The sequence below is a fragment of the Cucurbitaria berberidis genome, assembly GCF_010015615.1.
Source record: "Cucurbitaria berberidis CBS 394.84 unplaced genomic scaffold K460scaffold_4, whole genome shotgun sequence".
Taxonomy (NCBI): domain Eukaryota; kingdom Fungi; phylum Ascomycota; class Dothideomycetes; order Pleosporales; family Cucurbitariaceae; genus Cucurbitaria; species Cucurbitaria berberidis.
In genome coordinates, this window is record NW_024468938.1 from 702,192 (window position 1) to 723,170 (window position 20,979).

General features: G+C 50.4%; 11 protein-coding genes across 11 annotated transcripts; 6 read left to right on the plus strand and 5 right to left on the minus strand.

Moving 5' to 3' along the window:
- The first annotated feature begins 77 nt into the window (after positions 1–77).
- Positions 78–4,108, plus strand: K460DRAFT_340405 (Sfi1-domain-containing protein). The gene is made up of 2 exons (XM_040931113.1): positions 78–340; positions 396–4,108. Exons 1-2 carry the CDS (start codon positions 268–270, stop codon positions 3,953–3,955), a joined length of 3,633 nt encoding a protein of 1,210 aa, XP_040785436.1. The 5' UTR covers positions 78–267; the 3' UTR covers positions 3,956–4,108.
- Positions 4,109–4,265: 157 nt separating this feature from the next.
- Positions 4,266–5,024, plus strand: K460DRAFT_378159 (HAD-like protein; the record flags this gene model as incomplete). Its single annotated transcript, XM_040935043.1, has 1 exon — positions 4,266–5,024. One exon carries the CDS (start codon positions 4,266–4,268, stop codon positions 5,022–5,024), a length of 759 nt encoding a protein of 252 aa, XP_040785437.1.
- A 164-nt stretch (positions 5,025–5,188) lies between these two features.
- Positions 5,189–5,858, minus strand: K460DRAFT_407256 (uncharacterized protein; the record flags this gene model as incomplete). Its single annotated transcript, XM_040937053.1, has 2 exons — positions 5,189–5,436; positions 5,504–5,858. 2 exons carry the CDS (start codon positions 5,856–5,858, stop codon positions 5,189–5,191), a joined length of 603 nt encoding a protein of 200 aa, XP_040785438.1.
- A 706-nt stretch (positions 5,859–6,564) lies between these two features.
- Positions 6,565–7,241, plus strand: K460DRAFT_432333 (uncharacterized protein; the record flags this gene model as incomplete). The annotated part of the gene is made up of 2 exons (XM_040938353.1): positions 6,565–6,958; positions 7,012–7,241. 2 exons carry the CDS (start codon positions 6,565–6,567, stop codon positions 7,239–7,241), a joined length of 624 nt encoding a protein of 207 aa, XP_040785439.1.
- A 354-nt stretch (positions 7,242–7,595) lies between these two features.
- K460DRAFT_407258 (uncharacterized protein) lies at positions 7,596–8,300 on the minus strand (the record flags this gene model as incomplete). The annotated part of the gene is made up of 2 exons (XM_040937054.1): positions 7,596–7,867; positions 7,931–8,300. The coding sequence occupies 2 exons, from the start codon at positions 8,298–8,300 to the stop codon at positions 7,596–7,598; spliced, it is 642 nt and encodes a 213-aa protein (XP_040785440.1).
- Positions 8,301–8,898: 598 nt separating this feature from the next.
- Positions 8,899–9,616, plus strand: K460DRAFT_356682 (uncharacterized protein; the record flags this gene model as incomplete). Its single annotated transcript, XM_040931976.1, has 2 exons — positions 8,899–9,319; positions 9,369–9,616. 2 exons carry the CDS (start codon positions 8,899–8,901, stop codon positions 9,614–9,616), a joined length of 669 nt encoding a protein of 222 aa, XP_040785441.1.
- Positions 9,617–10,162: 546 nt separating this feature from the next.
- On the minus strand, positions 10,163–10,975 carry K460DRAFT_257533 (uncharacterized protein; the record flags this gene model as incomplete). Its single annotated transcript, XM_040927427.1, has 1 exon — positions 10,163–10,975. A coding segment is annotated over one exon (813 nt), but the record flags the coding sequence as incomplete, so codon positions are not given.
- Positions 10,976–11,896: 921 nt separating this feature from the next.
- Positions 11,897–13,286, plus strand: K460DRAFT_367820 (Formyltetrahydrofolate deformylase). The gene has a single exon (XM_040933653.1). The coding sequence runs from the start codon at positions 11,918–11,920 to the stop codon at positions 13,016–13,018; it is 1,101 nt and encodes a 366-aa protein (XP_040785443.1). The 5' UTR covers positions 11,897–11,917; the 3' UTR covers positions 13,019–13,286.
- Positions 13,287–13,588: 302 nt separating this feature from the next.
- K460DRAFT_340413 (NAD(P)-binding protein) lies at positions 13,589–14,615 on the plus strand (the record flags this gene model as incomplete). Its single annotated transcript, XM_040931114.1, has 3 exons — positions 13,589–13,731; positions 13,846–14,249; positions 14,307–14,615. Exons 1-3 carry the CDS (start codon positions 13,650–13,652, stop codon positions 14,613–14,615), a joined length of 795 nt encoding a protein of 264 aa, XP_040785444.1. The 5' UTR covers positions 13,589–13,649.
- A 72-nt stretch (positions 14,616–14,687) lies between these two features.
- On the minus strand, positions 14,688–16,625 carry K460DRAFT_378163 (uncharacterized protein; the record flags this gene model as incomplete). Its single annotated transcript, XM_040935044.1, has 1 exon — positions 14,688–16,625. The coding sequence occupies one exon, from the start codon at positions 16,623–16,625 to the stop codon at positions 14,688–14,690; it is 1,938 nt and encodes a 645-aa protein (XP_040785445.1).
- A 1,059-nt stretch (positions 16,626–17,684) lies between these two features.
- K460DRAFT_314603 (SPOC domain-like protein) lies at positions 17,685–20,570 on the minus strand. Its single transcript, XM_040930285.1, has 5 exons — positions 20,275–20,570; positions 20,046–20,173; positions 19,929–19,996; positions 19,632–19,882; positions 17,685–19,583 (listed from the first exon to the last, which is right to left on the minus strand). Exons 1-5 carry the CDS (start codon positions 20,401–20,403, stop codon positions 17,958–17,960), a joined length of 2,202 nt encoding a protein of 733 aa, XP_040785446.1. The 5' UTR covers positions 20,404–20,570; the 3' UTR covers positions 17,685–17,957.
- Between the last annotated feature and the right edge of the window lie 409 nt (positions 20,571–20,979).

Here is a 20,979-nt window from a genome sequence, read left to right on the forward strand (position 1 = left end):
GGCTCACGCACAAGCGTCTTGGCGTCCGCTTTTCGTGAAAGGGCACCCAACCATCAACAACAAAGCGCGTTCACTCACAACAGGGCCTTTCTTCATACCCATTCATCTTCACTCCTTGTAATGCTAACAATCCGCGCGCATACTTCGCCTCCCCGCAATTGACCCACGTCTCCCCTATGCGCCTTTTTGGTTCCTCTTGGGTTGTACCGGAAGAACAACGCTCATGTTGTCGCGAACGCGCCGGAGACGACCAAGTCGCGTGCACGAATGCTATCCTCCATGAGCGGCGCGCACGGCCATGACACACCGGATCTGACCAAGCATGACCTGACTGATGAAGGTATACAATCCGTACATCTCTGAGCACCCAAAAACGCGGTACTAACTGACTGCAGCCATCGAAACCCTCTACGAGATTGTGCGCCGCGCACAACTATCGTCCTCAGGCCAACCCTCCCATCCCTCGGATCCCAACCCTCCCTCGTCGCGCGCTTTGTTCGCCGCCTATGAAGAAGTTCTCGAAGAGCAAGGCTTGACATCTAGCGACGATGCTGTCCTCCATCGTTTCCTGTTTCGCATGCAAGAGAACAGGCGCAGAGATGAGGATCTGATACAGCGGTTCAAGCGCGTCTTAGCAGAATTTGGCATCGACGTTGAGATTGATGAGGATGGCGAGGGCATTGAGGTTACGACAAATCTAGACGCGACGCGCAATACGCGTAATAGGACACAAAGTGGCTTGGGACGACACTCGAGAAGAGGCAGCTTCGACTCATTTTTTGATGGAACGGCAGACAAGGTCGCTGGGACGGACTATGGAGAATTGCCCCCGCGTACTAGAAGAGGATCGCATGGCCCTCTAAACGGGTATGGTGACAAGTGGAATCAACGGCGGACCAAGTCGGATATAGAGGCGCATTCATACCAGCAGGCCCAAATTCCCATTCGCAACAAGACGAAAGGGAACACACATCGGCGATCCATTTCTGGCCAACAACAGCCACTTCGTAAACGGAGCGTTTCTGTCTCCAGTCGCGGCAGCATCCAGATTCGTAGAGATGGTCAGAGAGGGACCTCTCGAGCTGGGGATGAGGATGCTGATGACAGCGAATCCACGGACCGGACGACAAGCCTTGACCTCTCTCACGTTCAGATACCTGGACTCAACGCGCCAATCCCGGCTGAAAAGTACCAGTCTCCATACCAGCAGCATTACGTTCCAGAGCCATGGCAGCCTTCAGACACGCGACTGATGGACGAGGCCGAAACGTTCGAACAACAGCGCCTACACAGGGTAGCAAGAAATTATTTACAAATATGGCGCAGCCGCACGCAAGAGCGACGGAGTATACGTGACGATATGGAGCAACTAGCTATCGCTTTCGACCGCAGAATCTTACTAAGACTATCCTTCGAACAGCTTCGAGATACTTTACGGATGCGACGGTCCACCAAAGAGACAAATCGCTTTTTCACGCGGTTGGAAAGCCGAGCTGACAAAGCCCGAAATCTATTCCTTCTCACGAAAGCCTTCACGCACTGGGCAAAGAGCGCGGAGGATGAGGTCCAACGCACGTCTGTTGCACGACGACACATCCTACGCACAAGGTTCTTCAACGGCTGGCGCGACATTACAGCAGTCAACGAGCTCAAGATCCAACACTTCGTTCTTGGCAAATTCCTCCGAAACTGGCGAGCACGGGCAGCCACCGTCAGTGAGAACAGTCAGTTTGCAGTGCTGCTTTATGAAGAGAACTTAGTACGCCGAGTGTACAAGGAGTGGTTCTTCAAGTTCTGTGCTATTGCTGCGCCGGCGTGGCGGAATGATCGTACCAGGAGAGTTACGCTGCAGAAATGGAGTGAGATCTTGAAGGTATTGAGAGAGCGCAATGACTGGGCAGCTGATCGACGAGATCGAACGGTATTGAGGAAGAGTTTCCAGACTTGGCAACAGAATACAGCAAAAGTTCAAGCTCTGGAGCCTCGCGCAGATGCTTTCCGACAGACAGCGCTGCTCTCCTCAGCTCTACGCACGCTCCAGAAGCAAGCACAGCTGGCACCGCTGCTCCGACAGTTCCAAGCACTTGCTAATAGCCGTCTCGTCCAGACTGCGTTCCGAACCTGGCGCCATACTTCCCAGCTGTCCCGCCAGGCCTGCAGTATCGACCGTTTGCGTATTTTACGCAATGCGTACACTGCTTGGAACGATCGGCTACGTATCCAAGCACTCGAAGATCGAATCAATGACCGCGTCATTGTCGAATGCCTCTACAAGTGGACATTGGCATCAAGAGTATCGCTCTTCCTACGCGTCCACGACCGACAGCTCAAAGAGTCTGCCTTCCTAACTTGGGTTACCAATATGAATCAACGCACCAATACCCTCGATGCCGCTGAACGAAAATTCGCGCAGTTCAAACGTACCCAGCTACTCCGCGTGTGTCTACGTAAGATGGAGGCTATCACTGCTGAACGAAGAGCGGAGGAGTTCGCCATCGCCTCGGACTACCAGCAGAAGCTCAAGCTGCGGATCTTCGAAATGCTCAAAGGCAAGCAAGAGCATTTCCAACAACTAAAGCAGTGGTCTGCAGATGCGCGCTTCTACGTCTTGAGCAAGCACACACTCAAGACTTGGAGTGAAGCAACGCAGCATGCGCGCCGAAACCGCAGGCGAGAGACATATGCTCAGGTGCGAAGGACGCTCAAGATGAACCTTGTGCGACGAGTTTTTGAGAGCTGGAGGGACAAGGCGAACCACGTCGCTGTTCAGAACCATCAAGCGAATGATATACTTGAGAACCGTGTGTTGCAGAGTACTGGCCATTTCCTTCACCAGTGGCACGATCGTGCCATTACACTGCGACAACAAGACACACAAGCCATCAATGTCTACGAGTATAAGCTCAAGACTCACTATTTGCGTACTTGGTCGCACCGCTTGGAAGCTCTCCAAACGCTTGAGAGCCAGGCAATAGCTCTTCGGCAAGAAAGTACCGAAATTGCAGCAGCCTCCGCACTCAAGAAATTCGGCTGGCGTCTCTGGAACATCCAACGACAAGAGGAGAATGCCAGAGCACTGTATGAACGGAACTTTGAAAAGCATGTCAGGGCTATGATACGCTTTTGGTTCGAACAAACTGCTGAAAGGCTTGCGATGAGGCCTCTAAGTCCGTCACCAAGGAGTAGGTCGAGAGGTGGGCCCAGGGATGACGATAACGATGGTCAGGGTGATGGTAATAGTGACCATGGTGGGGGCTTTGCAGAATACGGAGATGGAGATGGCGGATTGGACGCCGCGGGCGACGAAACCCGACGCCTTGAAACATGGACCGCATTTGATGAGAGTGCACTCGGTCTCAACAACGACCTGGATCTTTCTCTGTCCATGACACCGGACTACCAGCGTACCAGCATTAACCCGTACGCTCTTCCTCCGCCGTCATCTTCTCGTCCCTCGCTATCGCAATTGCCACAATCCTCCAAGCGGCCCCCTCCTACTCGCCCAAACACGTATCCTCAACCTCAATCGGCGCTGCGACCTCCACCCCCAACAATCTTTGAAGACGACCATTCAGACCTCGACCTCGGCGCCCAATCCACATTCTGGTCCGGCACACCTATGCCGCCACCCTCAGCAGCCAGTAAACCAGGATACCTAAAGACCCCGAGTAAGCGGAGTGTGGTGCGAGCGAAGAGACCCGAGTTACCTGCCAGCCCGGAAAAGCGAGTAATTAGTCCCGTGAAACGTAACTTGGGGGCAATGAGTGCGCCGCCTGCTCGGACAACGATGGATACTGGTTTTGGCGGCGGTGGTAGAGGCATTACGAGTTTTGAACGAAGGTTGCAGCAAAGTGGTTTTGGTAGTTCTGTTGCTGGTCGTAGCGCAATGGCGCGAGGAAGAGGTGGGAAGGGCAAGTCCAGAGTTGGATTCGGAGATGTCAGTGAAATAAGGTAGTCTTGGGTTTTGTATACGGTGTTGTGGTGCCCGAAAAGCGGAGTGTCTGCTCACCATTGCGAGGTGTTTAGGCCTTGCTTATGGAGTGATTTGGATAGTTAGGATACCCCATATTGTTTGCTGAATGCATACTTTGAATATCTGCAGCCGGCGATCTGTATCTTCTCTGACCTCTAGGACTTTGTCAAATGCTCTGGGTGGACGATCGAAGTGTAAAGGTTACACGGCTGACTAACAAAGCCAGAAAGATTTATTTGAAGCGTTTCGCATACCTATGACTCTGCTCACTTCAGCGTTTGAAATTAAATCGATGGAGGAGAGTCTTCACAACAGTCTGAGGCATTCAGCATGGTTTGTCTTTGATCTCGACGACACACTACACGAATTCCGGAAAGCCGCATCCGCGGCTGTAACAGCGACCCTACAACTCATCATCGACCAAGCGGGCGAAAATCACAGCAACCTCTCCGTCTCCGTCTCTGTCCTGAAGACCGAATACAGTAGCATCTTGCGACAGAAGACGAGCGCAGCATTCGTAGATGGCAAGACATCGCATCAATACCGCGCTGAGCGCTTTGCGATCGTCATGCTGAACTTCAACATCAAATGGACGGAAGAGCAGATGCAGAATATACAAGCCTGTTACAAAGTAACACTTACTTTGCATCTCGAGCTCAAGCGCGGCGCACTCGAACTTCTCGCCACGCTGAAACGCCAGGGGAAGAAAATTGCCGTCATCACGGAAGGGCCACAGGACGCCCAGGAGCGCACTATAGCTGCTCTCGGCTTGCTGCCGTATATCGACCATCTAGCCACGACGAACAAGCTCGGTATAGCTAAAGTCGATGGACTGTTTGGGAAGGTTCTTGAGGTATTAGAGCTGCGGACGGAAGATATCGTTGTAGTGGGCGATAGCTGGGAGAGAGATGCTGTGCCTGCGCGTGAGGCGGGCATTTTTTGCGTGCATTATGCTGAGGAGGAGAACTTTGCGGTTGGTGCGGAGGGGGAGATAGGGATGGCAAGAGTGAAAACGATGAAAGAGTTGGAGGGATCGGTTGAGAGCTTGTAGGGTATATCACGGTCATTCCAGGCTCCACACATTTAGCTACCGCAATATTGCCTTTCAGCCAACGCTTGGTCTTGAGTTGCATATCATGAGATGAGATTCCTAAAAAAGTGGTTCTACCTATGAGCTATCAAGCATTGACCCAACCCAACTATTCGTACAGGTGATCATTCTGCCCCAGATGGGTCAGGTAAATTCACAGCCTCAGCACTTGCCTCAGGCTCCGAAATTTCCTCTTTTAGCAAGTCGTTGATCATTTCTGCCGTGAGCTTAAGCTCTTTTAACTCGGGGTCATCTTGCAAAGTCTTGTTCAGCCTCCTTTCGTGCTCTTCAGCTTCTTTTAGAGTCATAAACCTGCCCTCTTGCAGAAATGTGTGCGTCTTTGTCGTGAGGGTTCTGAGTAAGTGAATGAACACTAAATCGTAGATCAGCATTACTTCCATTGGTATGTGATTTTATCATTATTACAGGACATGACTTACATCCAAGCTGGATAACAGACCCCGGCTTCTCGCCAAACCTGTCAACTGTATGGGTTTTCGGATCGTACCACCAGGTTGCCAGTTCGTTGATTCCATGTTCTGCTAGCATCAATCTGTGTTCAAGAGGGCGGGCCATAACGAGCTCCTTTTTTTCTGCATAGAAAGCGTCATCATCATCGAACTTTTCCAATAATCCTGCGCCGGTGTACCCCAAATCTGTCATGAGCCCATAATACCATTCGCAGGTCGTATGGCCGCGCTTGTTCACCCAAATACGCGAGGTTTGTTTAAAGGCTCGATATTTGATTGTCCAGATACCGAGTTGGGGACGCGGGGATGAAGTCCCTGGAGGCATCTTGAGGATGTTTGAGATACTTGTGTCTCAAAGGTGTATTTGGCGTAGAGGATAATATGTCTAGCGTTCTTGGTTGTTGATGTTTTTTTGACGAAGAGAGTGAGAAGCTTGCAGAAGGGACCCTTTATAACTGCTCTCTGTGACTCAAGGTTAACATTGCGTGCAAGGGTTGACAACAGTCACTGTATAATCATGGAGCAGGATATTATGTGAGTCCGATACTATGACCATTGGGGCAACTTTGATTACACAATTTTTGACTCCAAGTTCGACTGGGAGGTTTAATCGATGATGAGGTTGAGCATACTAGTCAAAGATGGGTCGATGTGCGTAGTCGATGTGCGTAAAGTTTTGGCCTGAGCTAATAGTACCACTCATCAGATCCTCTACCGCACTCGACTCATATTTAATTGTGGCCAATAGCACTCGTGAAGGGTGATGAATCCTATGGACCCATTGGGACGCACACACGTCTTAGTAGTAAGTGCTAGGTGCATTAGCATGACTATTTTGTGGCTGTCATAATAGAGTCAGGAAGGATGACACACAGTTACATATATAAGACTGCCGTGACGAAGAGAGTTCTCTCTACCACAAAGCTAACGCCAGAGATTCAGCAACAAAAAGCCCATCTTTACATATTCTCGAGCCAACACTGTACTGTGTACCCATATCCACCTTCAACCAAAAACAGCCAGAGCCCATCATGTCAGCAGCCGAATCCAAAGGGAAAGGAAAAGCAACGGAGAGCTCTATTGTCCCCGCCGACGCAAATGCACCACCATTCACTGTGTATCGAATCAAATATAATCAGAAATGGCCCAACTTCGTAGAGACTGTAGGATACACAACGACCAAAGAGCATGTTGAATTATGCAAATCGTTCGATATGGAGGAAGAGCCCCCCCTAGAGTTTGCGACCGTGGAAGAGCTACTCAAGTTCAAGGTCGAGACAATTAATACTGCATCTCAAGCAATCAAGGATACACAAGGTCATGTGCTATCGATGGATTACATAGCCCAATATTGGGTTTCGCCCCTCGCTAGAGTAATTGACAGAACGGGCACGGGGCCGGATCAAGAATTCATGTCGCTTGGTTGTAAGTCCTCCCTATCTGAAAAGCGACTAATGTGGTGGCTGACAATACACAAGTGTCCTTGGCCATGCAAATTCAAATCGCAAAACAAAAGGACAAGGACATGGACGAACATCCGAAGAGACAACGTACACATGTTGATGAACTTCCTGCGAAGTTCAAGCACACGATGGGCGGGTTGGATTTGAGGGTAGATAGGGTTCGTGAGAACCACTCTACTCCTGTGCCTGACGAGATCATGAGGGAAATTCTTGATAAGAATAACGGAGTTGAGGAGATCGACTAATGGTAACATTACCTGTAGTAATCTCTCAGTTGAGATCATTTGTATAGTAGCTGTAGCTGTAACAATATAAACCAATGATTTATGCTCTCTAGAAACGCACGACTTTCTCGTCATGTTGGTGCAGCGTGCTACAGTGGAACTATTTCCTTTGTAAGGCAAGCTCTTACTAACACAGCGCATTCGTGAAAAGGCCCTAAAAGGTGCCTACGCGATGGGACCACCTATTGACCTAGCATTAGTCTGGGTGTATCCTTTGAGAACGAAGAAATTAGTGATATAGTACATATTCATAGTTCCAGACCTCAATTCTATTTGTCACACTATGCAAACCTTACAGCCAGAGAGTTTATTGTTTCAAGGAGTAGGATTTGCCCTATCCTTCACTGCACCCACCTTCACATCCTGAACCTTATCTCTCGTAGGCTTGCCACGTAGAAAATTGTTGATATCTACCACACCTACCCCGTACACCCCCAGCTTCTTCAACTCTTCGTTGTTCTTCAAAGCCTCATCCAACTCCCTTTCATGTTGCTCTGCTGCTACCGGATTCGTGATGTGCTCAAGCTCTCCTTGATTCACGAAGTCGCGTACAAGCTTCTTCGATGTATGGAGGATTGCGCAATATACTGCGGCATATCAGTATTTCCTCAACACATCAAGTCAATTCTGGGGAAAAGACCGCAACTTACGTCCAAGCTGAACGTCAGACTCCGGGTCCTCTAATTTCCTATCGACCTTTTTGGTCTTATGGTTGACCCACCATGACGACAGTTCTCGAGTGTGAAACTGACTCGAATACGGCTGATTTAGTTTGGTTCTCGTTTCAGGATCCAACTCAAGGAATAATTGTTTCTTTTTCGCATGGAAGTCTGCCCAGTCGTCGAAAACGTCGGGCGGCTCTATAGGCTGCCATCTACGAAAGGTGCCGCAGACCTTGAAGAGGAGTTCACTGGTCGTCCAGCCAATCCAGTCGACGTGGTCCTCGTCGCGTTCATTTGGTAATGGGAAAATCACTTTCCAAACGCGGAATGGTGGTGGAGGACTTTGAGAGGTCGGCATGATGATCGTAGAGTTTGCAAAAGATATATCGAGTCAGATGTTGTGATGCTCTAGTCAAAATTCGGTCGCTTTTTGCTTTGAGAATGCTGTATATATTATAGCAGAGGTAGTAGGAGTGCTAGAAATGCTATTTTATATACCTAATGTACCTAGCGTACTACCTGCAATGCTCATTAACTAAAAGGGGATATGTGTCAAACAAATCTTGACTCCATTCAACTAGGTCTCATAGCGGCTGTTGTGAGTGTGACTGCACGTCCAATCGAGAAAAGTAAACGTGTACAACAAATGAGGTGCTCATGACTGTGCTCCTGGCCCGAGCGGACGCCAGTACACATACAACACATGACGACTCTCCCATCAATAGATCAACTAGAGTCTTGAAAAGAGTCTCGAGTCAGTTGTATTGTCATAGCAGATGAGTGTCTTTACAAAGGACTGTATCGAAGTTTTTATGACGTGATCAGAAATGAGTGACACATACTGGATTATAAAACGCACTTTTCGGACATTCAACTAGAAAACTATTATCAACGGCTTTTGAAAAAATACTCTATTTAAAAATCGGTCTATTCCAGGAAACACACCAGTGGGCATCATGTCCGAACGCAGTCTTGAAGTCGATTCAACACTCCCGCAGAGATACAACCTCGAAAACTTTAAACCATACGCAGCACCATTCAACCTATACAAAGTCCTCTATCCTCGACCCAGAGACCTCCCAGGTGCGTTGCTAGGCTATACTGTGGACAAATATTGGTTCGATGTGTGCATGCGTCTGGGCATGGCCGGGGATATTGAACCTGTGGGGAGCTGCACCGCACTCATGAACAGAAGAATGCAAGTAGTCAGTGAGGCGACTGAGAAGTATGGCAAGAGACCTTGGCGCAAATATGACGACCAGCCGAGTGAGATGGAAGTAACATTTTGGTGGGTCACGCCGAAAGGGGAGATTGACAAGACTATGGCAGGGGATGTGACCTCGGTGCAAAATCTCGATGCGACGATGACACTGGGATGTACGTTGTGCTAACCCCAGTATAATGATGAGGACTGACAGTATGCTAGTGGCTGTGGCGATTGACAAAAAAATAGCGGAGCAGGTTAAAATGTTGGTGGAGGAAGTTGGTCCCATCATGAATCGGGCGGGGGTTACTGAGGAGCGCGCAAGATTGTTGAATAACCATCTGAGACAGTTAGGGTCTGACCTTACTGTAGAGGATATATACAATGTTCAAATCAAGGAGAGAGAAGGGGAAGGAGTTACATCTATGCAAAAGCCTGGAGATGAAATTGGAAGAGGTTCTGGTTCTTGAGAAGCTGTTTTTTGGCAACAGCGAGTGACTGCTTTCGGGTTTCCTACATGTACACTAAAATATTGTATTCATTCAATTCCAAAGCTGTATCTGTAACGGCGGTTCCGGTGCAATGTGCTTTCCAAGTGCACAACTGCCTCGTGACCTGGGAAGACAGTTGAGAGTCATGTGCAACCTGACCTCCAAACACGATGTATCCCGACAGCCTCAGGCTTTAGTATCCCCCTCCCAGAACCGCTCAATGATCCGCTTCGGCAATGCTCCAAAGCTGTGCTTTGCCTCGAAGATCTGCAATGGCGCACCCTTCTCCATCGCCACCAACACTGCTGCTCCATGTGTTTTCTCCACAACTACCGTCCTGATCTCCTCAAGAAGCCACACCAGCCGACGTAGGTGCGATTGGTACCTCACCGCCCATGCCTCAAAATCTTCCTCACCTAGATGCATAGTTTCCGGAGCCTGGATTAGGCCGTAGTAGTGTTTGCCAAGTATGATGTTGGGCGTTCGTCCGAACCATGTCTGTTCCCTGGCGCCTTTCAAATCATAGTTTGATTTGAGCTCTAAGGTTTGGTTGTGTGGGACCAACATGCCTCCACGAATGACAGCCGTGTGTTGCGGATTGTGATGTACGATGGCGGCGTTCGCAGGCTCCATTGTTCCGAGGAGGTTGAGAAAGAACTCGTTCGGCGCTTTGCTACTCGACTCATTCAACTCACTCGAATCGTTTGGCGCTGCTGGCACTTCATAGTAGCCATCAACTTCCATCCTGACAACAGCATTGAGAGCTCCAAGTTTGTATCGGACGACACGATGGTGCCCGTCTGCGTCGACCAAACTGGGGTCCACGGAAGTGAACTTGTTTTCAAAGTTTCGCCCATAACCGGATGGCGACGTCGTCGATGCGTTTCGCTCCCTGCGACCGATGAAAAGCGTCTTTCCAACCATGTCCAAATCGATGTAGAACTGCTTGTAACTTCTCTTGAAGGACGCAAAGCTGTATAGTTTCTGTAGAGTGTTCCTGTTCACCACGATATCTACATCGTCAAACCTGACGTTGGGATTCATTATGGCCAGAGCCTGGAAGACCGGCTCGAATTGGAACCTTGGTACTTTATCGCCATGCTGGTCGACCCAATGTGCACCCTTATCTTTCATCAACTGTATTGGCAGTAGCGGAGGGTTCCACCTAGGAGGAGTGCCAGGGACGTAGATAGTCGATACGACGAATTGCTTCCAGCTGTAGCTGCAGAGAAATTCGTAGCCTTCCGCCGAGGTGACAGGGATGGAGCTAGCTCGCACGTCTGTGTGTAGGATGAGGGCGACCTTCTTTTCCTTGCGAATGTTCTTGGTCATCCATGAGGGATCGATGAAAGGGAAGCGGTACGGTGAGATCAGCAGCGGCTGGGGCGCTTCCTGATTTCGTGTTATGGTGGTATATACACTCTCGGGCTTCGCTGGTGGAGGCTCCATCGGCAATTGTGGGTCGCAAATGGTGGGTCGTCGCACGATTCTGCCCGTGTGAAGAGGTGATAAGGAGCGAAGGTGGGAAGCAGATCTCATTAACAAAGGCGAGCGAGTTTAAATATACCTAGGTAGAATACACAAATCTCACTTTCACTGTCAATCGAAGTAAAGGTCACGTTTGAAGTGCGTATCGAGCTTGCTCTCGCCTTTCACTGCGATGGTCTTTGTTATCGTCCGGACAGCTCAGCTGCGTCAATTTTGGAGTCTAGAAACTAACATACTACGAGGCGCATACAGCGGATATGCGCTATCTTCAGACAGGCGTCGATATGAACCCATCGCAGTACACCGCTCATCAGATTTGTCTAGTTCATCTCTAGTGGAAGCGTAGTGATATATAGTGATTTGATGGAGATCTGACTTCGGGACTTTGAACACGAAGGTGTATCCTTGGCATTATCGGGCCAGGTAGGCCTTAAGAAGTCGTTCATTTGTCTAAAGTAGTAATCCTCCGTTTGACAATAAGATCCCAAAGGAGAGCTGTTGATACCTAAATGGTACAAATGAGGCTTGTGGGGCACCTGATCTGCGTCGCCGAACCTACACAGAAGTCTAAGATGCTGATCACGTAAGCGAATCAAAGCAGTCAACGCCTTCATAATTCTCCCCTATATGTGAGGTGTTGTGCAAGGATGAAGTTGCTGACCTAAGGTTCGTGTAAAGGTTCAACGCACTCGTCGTCATCCGTAAGCGATACGGCCAGACTGTGATTGGACGGGCCAATCTCGGCTTTCACAAAAACATTGAAGGAGAGTGAGTATTTCGCACCGCGGACACATGACGGCGACAGCAATTGCTAGAGAAATGTTCCTACGCCCGGCGCGCAATTGCACACGTTCAATTAACACTTCAGCTCGCGCAATATCGGCCCGACAGCCATTATACGCACCAAACGAAGCTTTCCGCAATCGGCAAAACACGTTTCCTAAATTTTCGAGCAACCAGTCATACACCATCAAACGCTCGATAGCCACCTTCCCGCCTCACCTTCAACAACTCGGCTCCTCTGAACGGATCTCAACATCCAAAATGGCAGGCGACGATCACTACCTCACGCTGTCATGTCCCGACAAAGCCGGCATCGTCTACGCTGTCACGGGCCTGTTGGCAAAAGAGAACCTCACCATCCTGGACCTGCAGCAATTCTCCGACCCAGACTCAAAGACCTTCTTCATGCGCGTGCATTTCGGCCATGCGTCTGAACTCACCGCGCTCCAGGACTCCATGTCCAAGCTAGCCTCAGAGATGAAAATGGACTACCAGATCCGCCGCGTGGACGCAAAGCCCAAGGTCCTCATCATGGTATCCAAAATCGGCCACTGTTTAAACGACCTGTTATTCCGCGTCAAATCCGGACAATTGAAGATCGATGTGCCCGTCATCGTCTCCAACCACCCCGAGTTCGCCGACATGGCCAAGTCACATGGCATTGAATTCCACCACCTACCCGTTACCAAGGACACCAAAGTGCAGCAGGAGACGCAGATTCTGGACCTGGTTGCCAAGCACAATATCGACCTTGTTGTCCTGGCGCGTTACATGCAAGTCCTCTCGCCGCGCCTGTGCACGGAAATGTCCGGCAAGATTATCAATATCCACCACTCCTTCCTTCCCAGCTTCAAGGGCGCGAAGCCGTATCATCAGGCGTATGAGCGTGGTGTCAAGATCATTGGCGCGTCGGCGCATTTCGTGACTGCGGATTTGGACGAGGGCCCAATTATCGAGCAACGCGTTGCGAGGGTAGATCATGCGCTTAATGCGAAGGAACTAGTTGAGGAGGGCAGCAACGTGGAGAGCCAGGTTCTTGCTGCTGCTGTCAAGTGGTGGAGTGAGAAGAGGGTGTTTTTGAATGGCGCAAAGACCGTGGTGTTCAATTAGATGGCAGGTCGGCCGGCAAGAAAAGCAAAGAAAGAGCCTCGATGTTATTTGACCAGTCTCTTCTGTTCCTTTTCGTCTTAGACTTTGGCTTTCTTTGAGAGAGCCATGTTATTATCATTGGCTAATTGCAGACAGCTCCCAAGATAAGAAGTTGATACGGAAGGTTAGGCAGATTAGAATTCCTGTACATAGCTCGATTCAAAAACAGAAATTTAAACTACAACCGAGGTACAGGACTCGTGATCCTATCAACTGCCTACTCACATTAATCAATCAACTTCCGGTCAGCTTTCGAGTGGGTGTCTTGTCGGGCTGGCGGAACGGAGACGCTAGAACTTCCCAAAGCGGCGAAATGTGCCCCGTCTCGAGGCACAGGCATACTAGTCTCAAGTGCAGTTCGTTACGATACCACTGTGGAGCCCTTTTGAACCACAAATGCCACGATACGGGACATCTGAGGAAGAAAGTGTGACGAGGTGGGTGGTACATAAAGAGGTACGTACTCCAACAACGGTTCTCCTGGTAATCATTACTTAGACCTTCATTTCTGACGCTTGGTTCTTTATCTTACAAGGTGGCTTCATAGACTTCTAAACGTAATTATTCATACAGCAAACATATCACATTCAAGATGGCATCGAGTTCGGAATCAGCGCCCGTGAAGACGGTGCAGCTTGAGGGCAAAGTCATTGCGATTACAGGCGCAAATAGGGGTATGTAGAAAGTTCCAATCCAACCATGGCACATCAAGAACGCCAGACGTACATTGTTCTTTCATGAAGCCCAACGCCAGGTTGTTCTCATGAGTGCCTACTAACTCCGTCCAGGTATCGGTCTCGGCATAGCAGACTGCTGTCTCTCCAACGGCGCCAAAGCAATCTATTCCATCGACATAGGCGAAACCGGCGACGAGTTCGCAGAGCTATCGAAGAAGTTCCCCAACCAGATGTTTGCTCTACAAGCGGACGTAACCAAAGAAGAGTCTATCCAAGCTGCCATCGATAAGATTCTCGAGCAGGCGGGCGGGCTGCACGGTATGGTGTGCAATGCAGGCCGGACAAAGCACAAGGCTGCGCTGGACTTTACGACCGAGGAGATTGATCAGCTGTGGGGTGTGAACCTGTACGGGTCATTTTACTCGGCACGGTGTGCGGCGAGGGCGTTTATCAAGCAGGGCGTGAAGGGGTCGATTGTGTTTACCGCGTCCATGGCGTCGTATCGTCCAAACAAGGTACGTGTTCCTCTTTCCACATGCCCTCTGACGTGCGTTCTTGCTAAAGTTCCCTAGCGCGTCCCGTCAGCACCATACGGTGCGTCTAAAGCCGGCGTGCGGAACATGACACATACCCTCGCCATGGAGTGGGCGCAGTACAACATCCGAGTCAACTCGGTATCACCTGGCCTCGTCAAGACAGCCATGACATATTGGGTGCCGCAGCAGCCCGATTGGGAGCAGCAGTTGAAGTACTACGGCGGCATGCCTAGACTAGCTGAAGTCGAGGAGCTGGGCGGTGCCTACGTGTATCTGCTCAGCGATGCGGCGTCCTACACGACGAGCATTGACATTCCAGTGAATGGGGTGATCGGAATATGCTGAGCGTGTTGTTTTGATAGAGTGAGGCGTAAGCTTCGATCATAGACCATCAAGAAGACCTGGCAAATGGCTCCTCTAGTCCACCTCCTTTTCTGTCCCATTTTCACGTTTTGCCCGACGTTTCAGGCCTGCATCGGGTAAGCCAGCGTATGGCACGCCTCTTATAATCGGACCAACTTCCGACGCAACTCCAAAGGCACAATGGCCTACGCCCTGATAGCCGTCCCCACCCATATATTCAGCCTCACTGCCATCAGCCAAAACGCCGAATTTGAGTCTTGTATGCATGAGTTCCATTGGGAACGGGTCGTTTCCAAGGCACGCCCCGCGACTGATGTCGTCCAACGTCGTGTTTCGCGTAGTGACCAGAATGCGCGAGAAGCCAGCAGAGAAAGTAGTCCCATCTTCCCATATCGTGAAGGCGCCAAAGAGCATGATGATGAGTGTGACGAAGATGACTGGAGCGTAGCACTGCCATAGCCTCTCGGGCACGTAGACGAAAGACGACTGGATGCGCGATCGGTTCATTGTGACTTTTTCCTCGTCAATGGGAAGCATTTCGGGCGCAGAAAAGAGGGACAGAACCATGTCTGAATAGAAGGCTTCAATCTCCTCGGTCAGATTCTTTTTCGGCTCGCTGTTCTTCTCGACGAGCCGCGTTTTGGTGACATCGGAGTAGACCTGTGCATAGTAAGGTCCGGGTAGGGGAGGCGCGAGGTCCACGTGTCCACGGAGGAAGTCCCGGAACATGTCGCCTATAGCATGGTATGCAGCAGTCTTCTTGTACAGCTCGACATTGTTCCGTGGGCTAATCCAGTTTTCCTTGGGTTGAGGATCCTCACTTAGATCAAGGTCGCCGTTGTCCATGCGTAAAAAGTTCGTATCCACAATCGGCGCAAGATACTCGCGCTTGGCCGTGGAAAGGAAGGAAGGCTCTATATAGTCCCACCTGACTGTGTACTTTGTTTCCATGTGGACACAGCGGATGATGGCAGGGTCGTAGCGATGCGTCCAGTTTGTAGCGAGGGGGTCATCTTTGGACAGCGGCTCCGTCGAGTTCACCGAGTAACCAACCCATAGCACAGGCTCCGATTTGAAAACACCTAAGCTGGGGTCCGGGTCGCCTACTGGAATACCCCCGGGCCCTTTGAGAAACGTGCCAGCTTGCGGGCGCACGTAGGCTCCTTGATCGACTTCCGAGTAGTATACATAGCGCCCCTCGGGAGCCAATTCGCTCATGTTGAAGGGAGCACCATACTCTTTCAATCTTCCCGTATCGCCATAGCCACTTGCAACCTCTGAACACTGGTAGCCGGGTCCGACGAAAGTTTGTTCGTAGCTGCAATTGAATGCTCCTCCATTGTTTGAGCCTCCGCAGATTTGTTGCCGAGCACCTTGTTGAATATTGGGACGATCCATATTGCTGTATGCGAGCAAAAGCGCGATTCGTCTGAGTTCCGCAGAGGGTTGATCATAGTAGTCAAACCATCCAGGCTGCGTACCTGACTTATCTGTCGTATTGTAAAACATGACGGATCTTCTGTTGGAACCATCTGCCATCTTGACTGGATTACGCCAATCCTTGTTGGACTCGGATTTGAAGTTGATGGTAGGCACCATGCGGTTTATTGTCTCTTTCTCCAGGTAGTTGCCGAATGTGAGCGCACCGGGAGAGAAGATGATGGTAGCCAGAGGAATGATCCAAATAACCAAGGCGATTGTGACAAGAATGGGAGCGTTCGACACCGTTTCCCAGTTCATAAAGAGTGATGGATCTTCAGTGGCGCCGAATAGCTGATCAATGCTCAGCACCGACAACGCGCGCTCCCTGAACGTCCTCCAGATCCGCTGCCGAAAGACCACAATTACGCATCCGCCAAAGGCAACCTTCGCAAGGAAGGCGAGTGCGCGGCCGTAGAGCACCCAGCGAAACTTTTTGTTCTCGTCTTCGATGTGCCGGTGGTGAAGATAGGTGTATAGAAAATGTTGGAAAAGGGCGAATATGATGCCCATGAAGAAAGAAAACGCAATCAAAGCAGGTATGCGCCAATGGACATGCCACTGTGCCGATTGTGTCGCTCGATGGGCAATGAGCCTTTCGGTCATTGGGTCCGTTCGGGAGCGCGTAACGTTTGAACCGAACGAATACAGAGTGTCCGGAGTCCTGGCATAGAGAGGCCGCGGTCCAGGTGAGATTATGGGAGAGAACATGCCGGGTTTCGTGGCGCTGGAATCCTGACGATAGTGTGTGACACCCGGCGACTTTGGTGAGGCCATTGGCATCATCTGAATCCCGAGCCCAGGATCAATATTTTCTGCAAACCTTGAACGCTTTTCTCTTCTTGATTCGGACGAGTCATCGCTCGATCTGGTGGGAATCGTTGCATATTCGGGTCGAGAGATATGTATCTCTGGTGACGCCAGAGGCGAGACGGGGTATTGTTGATTCGAGGAGTCCATGGCTCGTGACCGGGATTAATGTTGGAATTAAGCCTTCTTAGTCTGGGTCATCGTGTTTGTCGCAATGGAGATCACACGAGCAAAAGAGAGCGGTATGGGGTAGCACGTCGAGCGTTGTGTAATGTGAAGAGAGAGGTAAGAACAGCTCAGCGGGTTGAATATCCGCCATGTGTACGGAAGAACCACTGTCTAGGGCTGAGCTGCACAGTCAGCGGCCAAGAGCTGGATTTTGTGCAGGCTGAGGCAGTGCGACCCCTTCCGGGGAGATTGTACAGCATCAGGCAAATGATGTGTTCAGCTGTCAGCCGCATCGCTTCCAATTGCACGCAAGGCGTCGCGGCCCACTGTCAGATTGCTCAGGCGCACTTAAAGCCGCCACTGTTTCTCCTAGCTGCTCCTACTATAGACGGGCTTTGTTTGAGATGAGTTGAGCCCCATAGGTAACTAAGTGCGAGCCGGGGAATCCCACGAAGGATCACAACTTCTCTCCGAGCGCGCTACACCCTTCCCCGGGCTTACCCTTGTTATAGGCGCGTACAAGCCTTACAAGCTTTTACGCATAGTTTTTAGCCCTGGAAAGAGACTGAACAAGGATGAAGCCCTTTCTAAGACGTCTTTATCCCGCAAAGGAGACTTCACAGATACTTATTTACTAGAATAAGAGTACCCTACACTCCCGGGCTGAGGGCAGGGCGTAACTGGGGGCTGAAATCCTGCAAGCTAAACTTAGAGCAACGTCGATCGAAGGAGGCCCAGGCTCTCTCTGCGCTAGCTACATATGTACCACGGGCCAAGATGAAAGTCATGATGTGATGCACGACGTTCGCTCACTACAACCTGCAGCGCCTTGCCTCTCGAACCCCGCGATGTCTAGAGAACCTCAATTCATGTCTCATAAAACTTCCTCGCTTCTTCCTCCGTAACATCGCTCACAAGACTCCTCTTCTGATCCACAAGACCATACTTGCTTCCCTTGATCTTCCACCACATGTCTCTCCGGTTGCCATTCAACTTCCCACCCAAAATCTCCTGCTTCAAACTTCGAATGAACGCATTGTAAATCTCCGGCTCTTCGAGTTCGATGAATTCGTCTCTTGTCACACGAATCGCCTCGAGAGCCTGTCCATACGCGCTGTCGCCAATACTGTTACTGATAAGCGTGCGAATCTCCTTGGCTATACCGTCTGACGCTTCCTGGATGGCCTCGAGATCGTCTGATGCGGCGAGCGCTTGCTTGAATGATGGAATAAGATTGTTTGCCTCGATCTTGACGCGCTTGGGGTTGCCGAGAAGCTCGTCAACATCAAGACCTGAGAGGGGTTTGTCGCGGTCTGTACGCTGGCGTTTACCACGGCCCTTGACCCTCGGTGGAACTTTCTTGACATATCCTGCTTTCTTTAGGGCATTTAGTTGCTGCTCCGCTTGTGCCATGAGCTCGGCTGGCGGCACGGAGTACTTTGTGAGGATCTCTGGTGGATCAGGGATCTGGAGCGTGGGGTCAGGATGCGTAGCCCGCCATCGGATGATGTGGTTTATGCGGTGAACAAGTGGCGCGAAAGTATCTTCTCGTTTGGCATATTCCTCCTCGTTGCCATCATCGTCACGACCAAACGTTGAAAGATCCATGGCGTCCACATAGTCGCTCATTGCGTTCAAGAGATCCTTGGTCGGTAGGTCTTTGTGTTCAGTTATCGTCTTGCCGCTAATCGTGAGTTTTCGGTCCAGAGGCGGGAACTTGTATCGCCGCAGATCTTCTTCAAAAGGCAGTTCAACATCAACGAGAGCCTCCCACTCTAGCTCAATGCGTGGCACTAATAACAAAAGGACCGGCGGCTTGTTTTCTTTCATCACTATCCTTGCAACGGCGTAGCACTCGGCTTCATACAAGGCATGAATGAACGAAGACAGCGCGAGTTGAGCTTGTTGGTTCGCCCTCTGCGGGACGATGAAATTTGACCGGCTTAAAGGTAGATATCGCTCGAACTCTTCAGCTTTCACGAAACCAACGAGTGATAGCGACTGCTGCGTTTCCAGTTTGACGACGTTCATGTCAGACTCCGAAATGTGCACTGCCGTCCTTCCGTACTCGTAGCCGCGTTCAAGCTCCTCCATTTCGACGTTCTTCTTGATTCCCGGCTCTTCTTGGTTCTCCACTTGATAGACACGCTGGTTCCGCACTGCTGATAGATCACTCATTGCGTGGTCTTCGCCGACTATTGTGGCCGATGATTGCTCGCTGGGCCCTGGTACGCCACCGATATCTGTTCGCACCACGAACGAACTCGCTGTTGGTGGTTTCGCAATCATAGTGCACGGGTACCGCTCTACGTCAATCGTGATAGTGGCCTCGTACTTCTCCGGGTCGCCTAAAGTGAGCTGGCCCCTGTAGCTAGGAACTGGGCGGGTTTCTTTTAGACGTGGTGTGTGCAGCTGCTCGATGGCCATCGCTAGAGTACCGAAATTGCCATCGCAGTTTTCGACGAAGTCCTTGAGAATCTCCTCGTTCTTGGCCTAGGTTTAGTCAGTAACAGAAATGAATCAAAAGACCGCGTTACCTGCCTTTGGCGTCTCCTTGTTCTCCTCCTTGAAGCCGCTGTCAGCATCGTCAAAGTCCACACCTAGAAGCACAACCTCTATCGGAGCATCCGCATCTTTGATCTTCATAGCAATTTGCTCCAAGTCACCAGTGTCCATGTCACCGCGGCCGTCGGTAACGATAATCACTCGACGATCGTACTTTAACGGATTGCCTTTGGCCCCTTTCGTAGCACTATCGATCATATGGACAGCTACTGCGAGAGCAGAGACCACTGGAACTATTAGCATCAGATTCTGTACACGATATCTGCAGCTTACAATCCCCATCATCGGTCCTGCTTGGTTTCAAATGCTCCTGGAGATCTCGGATGTCACCGAGCAAATACCTGTCTCTCGTTAAGGGTTTGATCAAACCAGATTAGGGCGTTTCCTTACTGCTTCAATTCCGAGAAGACTCTGATATTTTCGTAGCCCTCAACTATTTCCATGACCCCGGCAAGATCGCTTTCGTCTGTGCGACAGCCAATCACACTCATGAGCGCGCTCTTCCTGCCAGTTGCCACCTGCCATTGTCAGATCCATGCCGCACAGTCTTGTCAACATCCACTAGCTTATCTGCTTCGTGTGTTGAACGCACTAAATCTCCAAATGAACGTCGGCTTACCGTTGTCGTGATCTTGTCCCACACGTATTCTAGCGCCCAATCGAGGTCGCTTTGGTCGCGTCCATGTCTCTTCTCGCTCATCGACCGGCCCAGGTCTAGGATGTAGACTGTTGCTTCTTTGCCCGCCATCTGGCCTTCGTCACGGTCCTCTCTTACTGCGCGAGTGTTTGATGTGTCTTTAGTAGTTTGCGCCTCTTCAGAAGACAACGAGCGATTCACTGCGAATTGAAAAAGCAGTGTATTAAGGTAAGAAGTGAAAAAGTGGGCGAGGTGACGACTAAATGAGCGTGTTTGTCGCTGCACGAAGGATGGTGGTGCCTGGAGTTATACACGGACGCGTGGGTGCACGGACGAAAACGAACGCGAGTTCAGGTGATCTAGGCACCTGGATACAGAGTTCAACCGTGTTGAGTTATGTTTAACAGAATAGAAAAGATCTGAATCCAATAACATGGATAACGGTGATGGTCATTTAGAAGGCAAACATCACTGACTATGTTGTGGTATCTATCATGGACACGTCTCATCGAAAGATTTGGACGCAGCTTCTGCTTCTCTAAAGGCAGCTCTCTGCTCCTCTAAAGGCAATTTTCTGAGGCCAATCTTCTATCCCATCTTTCCTTCATCAAAAGACCAGACCTCATCGTCTCAATTCCCTCCCATCCCATCCCCACCACCCTCATATCCCTCCCCACCACGAGAGCA

Excerpts from the sequence above, each read along its gene's own strand:
- K460DRAFT_367820 (XM_040933653.1), top strand. The coding sequence starts at position 11,918 with ATGACGGCGACAGCAATTGCTAGAGAAATGTTCCTACGCCCGGCGCGC.
- K460DRAFT_340405 (XM_040931113.1), top strand. The coding sequence starts at position 268 with ATGCTATCCTCCATGAGCGGCGCGCACGGCCATGACACACCGGATCTG. Across the intron at positions 341-395 it reads GCATGACCTGACTGATGAAG|CCATCGAAACCCTCTACGAG; the intron begins GTATACAATCCG and ends AACTGACTGCAG.
- K460DRAFT_314603 (XM_040930285.1), bottom strand. The coding sequence starts at position 20,403 with ATGGCGGGCAAAGAAGCAACAGTCTACATCCTAGACCTGGGCCGGTCG. Across the intron at positions 19,997-20,045 it reads GTCTTCTCGGAATTGAAGCA|GTATTTGCTCGGTGACATCC; the intron begins GTAAGGAAACGC and ends AACGAGAGACAG. Across the intron at positions 19,584-19,631 it reads AGAACAAGGAGACGCCAAAG|GCCAAGAACGAGGAGATTCT; the intron begins GCAGGTAACGCG and ends GACTAAACCTAG.